Here is a 13,446-nt window from a genome sequence, read left to right as displayed (position 1 = left end):
AAGCCTGTATGCATCGAAAGAAGTATGCAAATTATCAGTGACACCAGATGTAACATGATACTTGATATTATTTCACAGTTGGCAGTGTTACGTAGAATAATGTTTTAGAAAGTTAATTTGTTATTTATACACACCAGTGGTAAATTTGTTGAAAAATTAGGAGCCAGGGTTTGTGAGACTCAACTACCCTAGGGACTCCTTAACATTACTCTTATTCAGGATAGGTAACTAGTGGTAACCTTGTCCCTAACAGTGTTATTGATTGGGTTTAGTGAACAAATCCCTCTGTTGGTTTTGTTTCAATGGATTATTTGGAAAATCTGCAGTGTGGTTTTTAATGTGATGACTTGTAACTGTTGAAATTAATTGCAACTATAAGTGGAATCTTGTGGATAGTATCGTTACAATGGTTACACATTATGTTTCTGTAACTACAAAAATGGTGATGAAAAGGTGTATAATCTGTAGTAAAATCATCTCAAAGTGCTTTCAGAGTTTACCAAAACAGAAAAGTAACTGTTTTCTTGAACAGCAATACCATGTATCCATTGCCATGACTTCTTCCACATTGAGAACCAGTTCTATTTTGTATATTTTTACATGCTGGTTATTGTACATGTTGTGTGATGTAGACTGTTGGAAGGACATGTGGCTGACAGCTTCATGTGCTGACTACTCATTCTGCGTATGTAATACACAGGAAGTGTTCTTTGATGATGTCTACATGATGTATCTTGCCCTGATAAAAGTGCTCTTGAAAGGCCATACATGTTATATGATGTTACAGGGATATATACCACAGTGTTTCATTTCATTCTGTGGTGCACCTTCTGAAATGGTATACACTGTAATCAACATGTTTAGTTCCTCAGTTTTCAAAATGTTCAGAGATGGTCTTGGCTTGATGACTATGCTGTATGCATAGTCTCAATTTGGGATTTTGTTGCAACAAGTTAAAGGCAGTCAAACTGTACATGTTTCAAGGCAAGGCCATCTCACAGAGACCTAAGACAGAGAAATAGGGATGTTGTCTGCATCTAACACAGCACTACCAATGGCAGATTGTTACTAAATAACTGAAACAGTGCTAATACCACATATATTTACCCATTCCTGGATGGCATGTTCCTAACTGTGGCATGACTACATATCTGCCTGCCGGAATGGAGCACAGTGGTCAAGTGCCGTGACACTATTGGCATCCGTAAGTCACACAAAGTTCTTCAGTATAGTAATAGGGGTATGTTAAGCACAAATAATGACTTGACAGTTTTCAAATAATTGCTATCTTCTCATCTATTTTAGTTGTTTTTTTTTATAGTATATGATTAAGTCCATATTGTCCTGTTTAAAACAGCGATATTAGTATAATTTAGCTGATCATTAATGGATCTAAAACAAATATAATGTTCCTACTTATTGACTTACGGAAGACCTGGAACTGAATATGTTGAATACATTCTTGAGGCTGTCATGGTTTCAAATGCTTTGAAGTAATGTTTCTTATGTACGCATGTGTGTTTCTTTGTGTACACATGAGTATATAAATCTTCATATTCAATCAGACAACACCATGACTGCCAGATGGATATACTGATTCTTCAAGGTCGAGCTCATTAAGAATGAAATAGGCAGTGTCAGCTATGTATATTTCTGCTACATTTACGAATCCATGGTTATAAAATAGCAGTCTGTGATGTGTATGTATAGAATTGGCTATATTGTGTTTAGTTCTGCATACCATTCAGCTCAAAGAACATCAAGATTGTATCAAAACCATATTTTATTTCTTTGCATTTATTGGTTCAGTATTCATTCATGCCATGTACTCAACTGAGTCTACAAATGATGTAGGTCACTGGATTTAGTATTGTTCAAACGTTCATCACACCCTCTGAACAGATTTGATCTTGGTTTAACGATTAGTGTTTTGTTTGTTTTGTCACTGTTGGTTGATTGATAAAAGTGCTATGATTTACCCAGAGTTCAATCCTTCTAGTCTTACAGTGGTTACAGACATTGTTGTTAGAACCAAGGCCAGTTTGTGTCACAACATGAACAGCTGAGAAATCTTCCATCATGGGAACATCATGTTTGCAATATTGCATATTCAGCTATTTTTCCATATTGCAAGTTATCTTTTGATATAGTCAGGCCTTTGAATTAAGCCGATTTACAAACGAAATCTCACAAAAAATGTGCAAAATATATTGTTTAACATTCCAATCTATGATTTAGTAAGATTGCACATTTTGAAAAATGTGTTTTTATGTGTCCTAATCCTATTTTTTCAAAACAGCAGCCTTCTAGAGGGTGCCACCAAGGGACTGAAACACAAAGCTGTTCAAATAAAGGGAATGAGAATTATCACAATCAGGACTAGTCATCAGTGTACCTAACCTATTTAGTCACCATATGAAAGATAAGGGAAACTTGTATTTGTACTATTTTCTCAAAACAGTTACCAGTAAGGAACCTTTAAAAAAAAAGAATCCTGGATGCCATAAGATGAAATATATGAGTATTATCAGGATTATTGGTGAGTTTAAAGTATTAATTCCCTGTTTTTACAATACAACAATGATAATGTGTCATGGTGTATGTGAGTGTACCACCCATCTTTGTGGACGAAGAGGACTAAAGTGTGTAGATAGACTTAACACTTCCACGTGCCTATTCACTTCACCAGGTGACTTACACATGAACTTGTGGCAAATATTTATGGATATGCTCCACTGCAATTTTTTGTTTGAAATTTGAATAAATTTGGAGATTACAGTGTCACATGTTCATTTAAGCAGTGTACAAGATTTTTAGTACTTGTTTAAGCTATGTGCTGTTTGTTCATGGTGGTATTAGTAGGACTGTTATGAAAGTGTTGTGTTTGTGTCTTCCTGATCAGATGTAAAGGGTTGTTTTTAGTGGAAGTAAGTTCTGGTAGAAAAACATGTAAATCTGTTAAAAGCAGATACGTGGTGTGCAGCCACCAAAGTTGGTTAAGGCTTCATAATGCTGAAGAGCATTTTGTGTTTTGATGCAAATTATCTTGGAAAAGGGCTAGGCCAACTTCTTCCACCTGGATGTCCTAATGCTGGAGTTATTTGTCGATGATGGTCTTCGTGTTAGGGTTGTTTTGCACTAGTCCAACTGTTATGTAAATAGTCTGTCCTGATGTATTTATTTTTGAATATATTTGTGACATGATTGTTGACAAAACCTGAAGTATAATGTTGGTTTCTGGTAGCCTCGTTGGTAAGTATTTGCTATTATGCCAAAGGCCAATTTTTGACTCCATGCTGGGTCAGGAATTCCGCTGAAAGAAGCACAAAATGCACTTTCTAAAAAAATTAGATGAACCAGGTTTTGATTACCACATTACAAGCAATTAGACATTACAGAGTATGCAGGAAACTAATAGTTATGTTCCAACAATTACTCAGTAGCTGTACAGACAATGTTCTCTTTGTTAAGGTCATAGGTTACATCTTAGCTGGACTGTCTTATAGCAGGCTGACAGTCGAAGGTCTGCTGGTGTCACACATGGTGCCTGTGTTTCATGCTGTTAGACAGCGACGTCTTTCCTTCCCTACCTACACCCCCAACGCCCTCCCCCTCCCAATGTGAAGTTTGTTCGCTTGCTAGGACTCTCCAATGTGTGATTTCTGACACCCTTCCCCCTCCCATTATGAAGCTTGTTTGATTGTGAGGACTCTGCAATATGTGATTTCAGACACTTGTGAACAACTATCTGGAATGAACAAAGTATGACTATTTTAAATGGATGTATTTCTTGTATAGATGTATTTCAGTTCAACAGGACATTGTGATGTTGAACTACTTCCGTGGCAGTATTTTGAAAAACGTCTATCATTACTCATATATGTAAGGATATATTTTCAGTGTTTTATGTACCCGCTATTGCTTACAAAGCAACAATAATTACACAATTATGCACAAATTCTAGGCAAGGCATTGTTCTACAAACTGATTGAAATGCACTGATCATTATGCACTTTTAGTACACTCTAGATTGCCATTGTTTTAGCCCATGTTTTATTTGTATAAAACTAAAATGACCCTGTTTAGCAGATTTTTGTCTGTGAATGCCACACTTGTTAGAATATGTTTTAGTGAAGATTTTGGATGTTTTAAAATGAATTTACAACAGTATTGATTCTGCCAAATGAGCCATACTTAGTTTGTGAGCGTTATCCCAACATTGTGAACACCAAGAGCTTTATTAAGTACATACTTTGTGTATATAACCAGCATCAGTAGAGACTCAATTTGCCACAAACCTATCAGGAACATTTTCCATATGCTGTATCCTTGATAATTCATCCAACAAATTATTGTATGTTGCCATAGATATGCTTATCTCATAGATTAGTTGATCCCCCAACTTGACCCATAAAATCAGTGTCAAAATGCTATGTTTCATACAAAAGCCTAATTTGTGCGATGGGGTCCTAGTGTATTTATACCTTTCCTAAAAGTATGCCTGGCACTACAACCATAATGCAGCATAGGGTCCCTGTGAATCTGTCCTGGCTGCTACTCCCTGGTTGTTTTGATGTGCTTCAGGGCTTTTTTTCTCAAAGCATTCGTAGCCCTAAGGATTTGTAACTTTGATCGTAGCCAATGTGTTGAGAAAGGGCTTAAGAAGTTTGTAAGGCTACGAATGTTTCTAAAATAGCTGGCCAGGCCTTCAAGGATACACTAACTATTCTCATGGTCCCCTGAAATGGGATTGTCAGTGTTTGTAGGTTTACCAAAGTGCCAGCTATCTATGAATGTAACCTCATTTGCTGTTTTCCTGCAAAAATACTGAAGTACTGAAAAAAGGGGGAAATATCACCTAACGTTTGTTTCTGGAAATAGAGCAGTTTATAAATACACATTTAGTGAAAGAGAATGTACTTGGAGGAAGATGGGAACAAACGTTCCGAGAGTGTGGTCTTGCTGTGTGTCAGATTTGTCCTCTTGGGTTTGGTAGGTGTAGTTAGTATCATGTTGAATAAAGATCAAGGATGTTTTCATATTTAAATGTTTCTTGAGTGATGTCACTTTGATGGGCACTGTTGTTTTCTAAATTTTGTTACTACTAGCCATTAACTGATTTAAGTATTGTTTTGAATATTTCGTGGATGAAGCTTGTTATAACCTCTTTAGTGTCCTATTGAAATGTTAGATCTGATCTGAGTAACTGTATCTGCCCTAACCTACAGGATTAATATATTTGAAGTAGTCTGCAGACAAATGGAAACTTTACATGACCATGGCAGCAGGCCTGCTACTTAGCGGAAAATGTCTTGTTGATGAAATAGGTTTGGGCATGTTGTTAGTAGAGGGTGACCAGGCTCTGTATTGAGTATGCTGAAATTCCGTGATACAGAATAGTTAATTGAGAACAGTGGGAGGGTCATTTAATTGTGGGGAGACAGGACAGTGACCACATTTTGACATTCTATCCTCCATATTGTATGTAGTATGTACTTGTCACCCAGAGTAGTTCATGAAGTCAGACTGGTGCAATATTGGATGGTGCCTGAAAGGGGGTTTGCCATTCAAGGTCGATTTTCCATGTAGATGTACACATCCATATATCAGGTTTTCTGTGAGGATTGGTACTTTATACAAGATAACACTTGTTTGCAGGGTAGAAAGGAGATTAAGATTTTGAGATTAAGAAACATTATAATTGTAAATGGAGTCAACATATGAAGATGTATTGGAGTAAATAAAAATGAATGGAAATACAAAATCAAATATTTTATTGTTTAAGTATGGTTTCTTTCTGTGACTACTATTAATAGGAACCAATCTTTCACATACTGCAATGTTATTGTGGTACACAGTGTAACTAGGATGAGCCGGAAGCAAAAAACCCATTGTGCAACAGATGTACAAATACACTTGAGGATACATTTTCTCACAGGCAGGATCCAAAGCCAGACAAACAAGCTTACCTGCAAGCACTGATACTGTATTAGGAAAGGTTCGAAGGTGGTAGGTGGAGCTGCCCTGCCAGCTTAATACTACAGGAGGCTAAATAGTACTTGATCAATGCAGTTCCAGAGTCCAGTGTGAATCCTGTGGTGTCCATCAAGGAAAACTCAATCAAGGACAGACCACTAATTGATAATGAGTAATGTGATGAATGGTTTTACACCAGAAAAAGAGAATGATGAAAGTGACAAGCAGTGTTAAGCAATGCGAAGGGAAGTTAACACCTAACTATTCTTCTACCATTGTTCCAAGAATGGCATGATGAGTTGAGTTCTTTGGAGTGCATGAGGTCTATAACCTTTCTTGTGTTTCAGTGGGTGTCCGTGATGTGCTCATAGTTATGTAATATCAATATCTGTTTTGAGCCTTCTCATATGTCCTTACGGACTTGTTTCATATGGATTGTCATTCTCCCAAATGTTTGTACAGAATATCCAAATGGATGATCTGCAATGCTACCTGGTATGTGTTGAACCATACAATGCACTATTACATAATTTATTCTTAGTCAATAAATCAAAATCCTTCAGAAACGTGTTTGTTGTGCCTCGACATGATAAAGTGGATTTCAATAATGGCATACAGTCACAATGTTCACAGACGCTTACTGTACAAAGACATGGTCCATAGACAGTGTCACTTCGTGTCACTAATGCAGGGTCAGATGATATATTGCACATGTAAAGAACAGTTTCTCAGAAATAACAGAACTAAACGTACCATCGTAATGTTTAATGTATTGATAAACTTGACATAAGACAAAACTTTCCAACAGCACTAGCTAACACCAGTTGTTTAGACCAAACCCGCTCTACACCTTGCTGTCTGAGGAATCCTATGACCCAGATCTATCGTTGTCGTCTTGCAGTGAAGAGGGTCGATCATAAAACCCATGCATAGCTTACAGGAATGGCACTGCTCTAGAGGCCAGAATTTCGCCCCGATAATACTGTCCGTCACCGTCGATAATGTTAAGAGGAGTACGCCCAGTAGGAGGTACGTATCCCTGTCCAAACCATGACCGACACCCGCCAGATGGGTTAGGCGTGGGCCCAGATGCATCTGGGATTCGCTATCCATTTTGACGATAAATCCTGTGCCGACCATTTGGCAAACTGAATCTGTTTTCATGTGTAAAGAGCACACGAGACTACTGACGTTGATTCCAGCGGCAATTATGTCTACCACATTTGAAAGGCGCCGGCCTGTTTGCAAGGTGATAGTGGTCCAAGAAGTCCAGCTGCCCTCGGGCTGTTGTGACTCGGGGTTGACCTGGTCTATGTGCATATTCCATGAACCCCACTGCCAGTCTAACAATAGCACCCTGACTCGCATTTAAGAGGACATCAACCAGTGTTTGACCAGATTCCAAAAGGCTTGCTCCCTTTACAAGTGTCAAAAAACGTAAGCTGCAATTTAGGAGGTTGGCTACAAAATATAAAAATATCAAGAAATTGCTAAATTTTGTATCGTTTTGTAGACAAAATGTGTCCCGAATCCAATTATGTAATAAAAGTAGCAAGTTACCAAAGCATATGTTTGATAAGTGGGGCCCCATGTGACACCGTCATAAACGTAAATTGTTCACTTTCATAATTCAATATGTGTTTTTTAAAGAAAGATATTTCAGTATTGATATGTAATAAGCAGGAAAATCAATTTTCAAGTCAAGTTTGTATAACATTCAGTTTGTTATAAAAAAATAAGGTTTTACAACTTTTAAGATGTTACCAATAGCTTTACCATTCATTAACGACGCCGAGGATATATTCTATGTTTACGAATATTACTTGCTTTTTTAGTGTTCATTATCACATAATATTTACACATATCAGGATCTGTACAATTTTGATACACTGATATTTATAGGTAAGTGACCAAAAAACGTGGCTGGACTTGAGACAATGCCACAATCCATCGACATTATAGGTTCGTTTAACGAGAACGTAATAAAATCATCACTTGCGAAATAAAGCACTGAAACACCTGTAAAATGTAAAACTGGGATATCGATGTGGATGTATAAAAGAAGACTTGGTGTAGAAATAGCAAAGAAAAAGTAAGGAATGTTTGGACCTATGACCTATGCTTTACTGACAAGCGCGTCCTCTCTATCCTTGGGTAGGAGCGATTTCGGTTCAGGTAGGTGAAGATCGTGGGTTAATAAATTTTATCATCTTTATTAATTGAAAGAACCTACAGTTTGATAACCATAAAATACATTAAAATGACGTAAACATAAAAGGTTGCCGGACAGCGAGAGTGAGTGAGTGAGTTTAGTTTTACGTCGCACTTAGCAATATTCCAGCTATATGGCGACGGTCTGTAAATAATCGAGTCTGGACCAGACAATCCAGTGATCAACAACATGAGCATCGATCTGCGCAATGGGGAGCCGATGACATGTGTCAACCAAGTCAGCTAGTCTGACCACCCGATCCCGTTAGTCGCCTCTTACGACAAGCATAGTCACCTTTTATGGCAAGCATGGGTTGCTGAAGGCCTATTCTACCCCGGGCCCTTCATGGGTCCCGGACAGCGAGAACTGATAATCATTACATAATTGGCTTCATATGGCTCATGTATAGTGTCTCATACTTCTAAACTCTCTGAATGTGATGTATACGGACTCCGATTATTGGCTTTCTCGACTCCGAATTTTATGGCGAGAAAGCGATGATCCTTATCAAGCACCATAACATGCAGATAAAATTATGGAAAATATCGCTTCTCGCTCTATATCGCTTTATCGCACTATCATTTTCTCGACTGGCTATATCGCTTTCTCGATATATCGCTTTATCACTTTCTCACCTTGTTATATCGCTTTTTCGCTTTTTTGTCTCGTGCTATCACTTTCTTATGTGGAAACGCAGTAGCTGAACGTTGTTCAGACGTATGACTTCAGGCGTCGAAGGATGGGCGTGCGTTCAGAACTTGGGGGCGTTTATGGTGAAAATTTCACAATTTCGGGCTGTACAGAGTTGAAACTCCCTAAAAGGACAATGCCACCATTAGAGCAAGTTCAATGCCAAATTTGAAGTTTGTATGTAGTATGGTTATTGTGTTATGCTCAGGGAAACCATTCCGGACGCACGGACATACGCACGGCTATTTATCCCCGACTACGTCGTAGCGGGAGTATAATAATGCAGCCATTCTTATTTCATACATGAATTCGGCTTTCAGATAAAACCAGCCCCCTCGCTGCCAATGTATGAGTTTGAAATCGTGTCTTAATGATGTTGTTTAGAGTTTCAAGAGATACATCAGCAGCACCTATTATACTTAAAGTATGCTATTACAGTGAACTATAAAAGTTTCTGTATAGACTACACTGTCAATGTATGTTGTCAACTTACCGCTGATTCGCATCCATCGAAGCCAGTATCAGCAGCCTCTGCTTTCAATTTTGAAAGATAAGAACTAATACAATTTAGATTCTATCATTAGCGGAAAAAAATGTTTTTGATCAGGTTATTTTTTCAACGTTACCCGAGTCTTGATTTCATATACTGCCCTATTTTTTAAGGCACTACGCTGTGTGGGGTTGCGTCCATTAGGACTACCGGAAACACGATCGTGTCTATACGAATCCCGGAAGCCAAACCAGCTACTCCATGTTATGTACGTTTACAACACTCACGTTACGACTAAACCATACGCAGAGTTATGCACGCACACTCACACGCACGCACGCACGCACGCACGCACGCACGCACGCACACACACACGTACACACACCATCCCACCCCTCCACCCATGTGTTGTCTGTACACATCTGAGTATTTTCATTTGCGTACTACATATGAAATATTCAGCTCACTATGTAGCATGCGATATTCAGGCCCCCCCCCCCCCCCCCCCCCCCAATCAGCGATAAAACAAAATGAGCTGAAATGCTTTTTACATTTTATTGACCTTTGATTTATAATTAACATTTTCAGTTATTTGTCACACAATTTATGAAGTATGGGATCGTGGGTAATATTTTGGATCCTCTCTGACTCGATTATAACAAAGCGGCGTCCTATATCTTGAAAACAGGTGAGTGCGGCCTTAAACAACTAACAAACTAAGTGTTTGGTCAGTCAGCATTGTGGCGGGTGATGGAGGTGATTACATCCTCCAATGTAGGTTATGATCACGTTGTTCAAGTAACACAGGACAATCCAAATGATCCCAAAACCGCTAAATTGTGTTCGGAAATGTTTCCAGAATATAACATGAAATTAATACACTCAAATCAAAACAGAAACGCATAGGTCATATTGATGTATGAAGTCAAAATTGGTGTTTAATTGTTATAATTTTGCCATTATAAATCTGGTTTGTGTGCATTGAATGACGGCACAGCGCAAAAACGCATCTTCGTAAACGTGATGCACGTTTACGTTCGAAAGTGTCTCTTTTTGTAACAATGTCATGTAGAAAAAGTTGATCGCAATATGCACATGCAGTTCTGATGAATCGTGAGCATGGACATTGCCTTTGTAAGGCCGGGTTCATTTTAGACGGTCTTTGGCATTTCTTAGCTAAATTAAATGAAAGAATATCGTTATGCCGTGACTCACTGCTGTAAATCGTAAGGGAAGGGTTATCCTACACGCATAAACCTACTTTTGTGCGCAAGGTAATGAGAGGCCTCCGACAGTACATGCCACTATTCAGTATCTTCGGAGTAAGAACATTACAGGGCTGCTATGCCCTTCCAAATCTCCCATCCTCAACCCCATCGGCATTTGTGGGATGACCTCGGGAGTATGTATCGATCAACCGGCGCCCCATATGTTAGATCCCCTGTCACAGGAATTGCAAGGGGAATGGATCAGAATTCCACATGGTCGAATTCAAAGACTTCAGTAAAAGATATTCAGTCCACGTCGAGGAGGTGCTGTGTAGATTTGGGGGCCCATGGTGGTCACAACAGATATTGAAGACTTGATATAATTATTATTGAACTTTTCATTGTCTCTAGATGTTAACAGCCATTCGATCTTTTTCACTGTGAAAAGTGTTTGCTACTAATGTTAGCTCATTTCAATATGTGCAGATTAAATTAACCTATGCGTTGCTCATTTCGGAGAGTATACAAATAGAAGACTTCTTAAAATCTCTTCCTTAATGCAATAATCAACACCACCTTTTTACCATGAGGTCATAACTTCAACAAAATAATCCCAAAACGATGTGGTGGTTGTTGGGTAAGTTGTCCTCGACGTGGTGGGACTCGTGGTCGTAGTTGAGGAGGTTGTCTTCGAAGTAGTAGGGCTCGTGGTCGTAGTTGAGGAGGTTGTCCTCGAAGTAGTACTGCTCGTGGTCGTAGTTGAGGAGGTTGTCCTCGAAGTAGTAGGGCTCGTGGTCGTAGTTGAGGAGGTTGTCCTCGAAGTAGTAGGGCTCGTGGTCGTAGTTGAGGAGGTTGTCCTCGAAGTAGTAGGGCTCGTGGTCGTAGTTGAGGAGGTTGTCCTCGAAGTAGTAGGGCTCGTGGTCGTAGTTGAGTAGGTTGTCCTAGACGTTGTTGGACTCGTGGTCGTAGTTGAGGAGGTTGTCTTTGATGTGATGGGACTCGTGGTCGTTGTTGAGGAGGTTGTCTTTGACGTGGTTGGACTTGTGGTCGTAGTTGAGGAGGTTGTCTTTGATGTGGTTGGACTTGTGGTCGTAGTTGAGGAGGTTGTCTTTGATGTGGTGGGACTCGTGGTCGTTGTTGAGGAGGTTGTCTTTGACGTAGTTGGACTTGTGGTCGTAGTTGAGGAGGTTGTCTTTGACGTGGTTGGACTCGTGGTCGTAGTTGAGGAGGTTGTCTTTGACGTGGTTGGACTTGTGGTCGTAGTTGAGGAGGTTGTCTTTGATGTGGTGGGACTTGTGGTCGTTGTTGAGGAGGTTGTCTTTGGTGTGGTTGGGCTTGTGGTCGTAGTTGAGGTTGTCCTGGAAGTAGTAGGATTTGTGGTCGTAGTTGAGGAGGTTGTCTTTGATGTGGTTGGACTTGTGGTCGTAGGTGAGGAGGTTGTCTTTGATGTGGTTGGACTTGTGGTCGTAGTTGAGGAGGTTGTGCTAGACGTTGTTGGGCTCGTGGTCGTAGTTGAGGAAGTTGTCTTTGAGGTGGTTGGACTCGTGGTCGTAGTTGCGGAGATTGTCTTTGAGGTGGTTGGACTTGTGGTCGTAGTTGAGGACGTTGTCCTTGACATAGTTGGCCTTGTGGTCGTAGTTGAGGAGGTTGTCCTCGAAGTAGTACTGCTCGTGGTCGTAGTTGAGGAGGCTGTCTTAGGCGTGGTTGGACTTGTGGTCGTAGCTGAGGAGGTCGTCCCAGAGGTAGTAGGTCTTGGGGTTGTAGCTGTAGTTGTGGTCGGTCGTTTTAAGAAAGACGGAACTATTTGACCTCCAATCGTTATAGAAGGAAGAGATGGAGGTGCAATACCGGGACTTGGAGCTGCAGTGACAGCCGGTCCAGGACCAACACCTGCCGGAGCGGAGGGTACTACAACAGGCTTCACGTTAGGGACTGAAGGTAAGACAAGTCCAGAAAGCGGGTTTGCCATTGCTGCAAACAAGAGCAGTAATGATCGATATATTCAGAATCAAAGTTAACTTAATGCTTTTTGACCGTATATAGTATCGAAGGCTTGCCTGAGATAGCAGGCATTATGGTTCCCGTAAGAAGGTCGTTAAAGCAAAACCGGGATACTCTACGATTAGGTTAAACCTAAGTAGAGATGAGAATTTATCAGGAGTTAAGATTAGACTTGGGACAACTGAGAATTCTTGTCAGATTCATTCAAGTAACTCGGCAGCCTTATGTTCTGCTGGACATGAAACTGTTTCTAGTTGATATCAGTACCTTGTGTGTGATATCATTCGGTTTAAATAAATTTATGCCAATCACATCTCATAACAGATTATGTCGAGCCGTGAAGATCCAGATTAGAACTGATATTAAGTAACACATGCTTGTCGTAAGAGGCGACTAAGGGGATCTTGTGGTCAGGCTCACTGTTTTACATATGCCATCGTATCTCAGTTGCGTAAATTGTTCATGCTGTTGATCACTGGATAATCTGGTCTAAAGTTCACATTGCTGTGTGTGGCATTAAACAGAAACCCAACCATCCTACCATACTATGTCTCCAGCTACTGCAAATGCCGAAGCTATAGCATATTTCTATCACTTTCAGTCAAATTACCTATTTTCCGATTCTCAAAGCATACATTCCCTAGTTTCAGTTCTTAATGGTTCTTTCGTTACCGATACACCCACTCAAGCCAAGCCATCGCCCCCTTCAAGTAAAAGCCATTATATCATCACTGTTTGCCTTACCCGTACAATGTGCTGTAACATGGGCGAGTTAATACCTATCGAAGTGACCAGTGACTCACGGTTTGCCTGAAATTAACCCACCCGAATCGTCACGGTTTAATGATTCCATTCCGTAAATTGGCAAG

The 13,446-nt window shown here is 39.9% G+C and overlaps 1 protein-coding gene across 1 annotated transcript in view; it reads right to left on the bottom strand.

Moving 5' to 3' along the window:
- Positions 1-11,156: 11,156 nt before the first annotated feature.
- The window catches only part of LOC137295284 (mucin-5AC-like), a 70,096-nt gene continuing 67,806 nt past the window's right edge, over positions 11,157-13,446 (bottom strand). Inside the window, exon 4 of the mRNA XM_067826598.1 lies at positions 11,157-12,298. Coding sequence (XP_067682699.1) covers positions 11,157-12,298 — 1,142 coding nt within the window. The remainder of the gene's footprint in view (positions 12,299-13,446) is intronic.

Source organism: Haliotis asinina, chromosome 8, assembly GCF_037392515.1.
Source record: "Haliotis asinina isolate JCU_RB_2024 chromosome 8, JCU_Hal_asi_v2, whole genome shotgun sequence".
NCBI classification, from domain to species: Eukaryota; Metazoa; Mollusca; class Gastropoda; order Lepetellida; family Haliotidae; genus Haliotis; species Haliotis asinina.
Note: the sequence above shows the minus strand (reverse complement) of the source record. Positions and strands in the feature narration are given on the sequence as shown.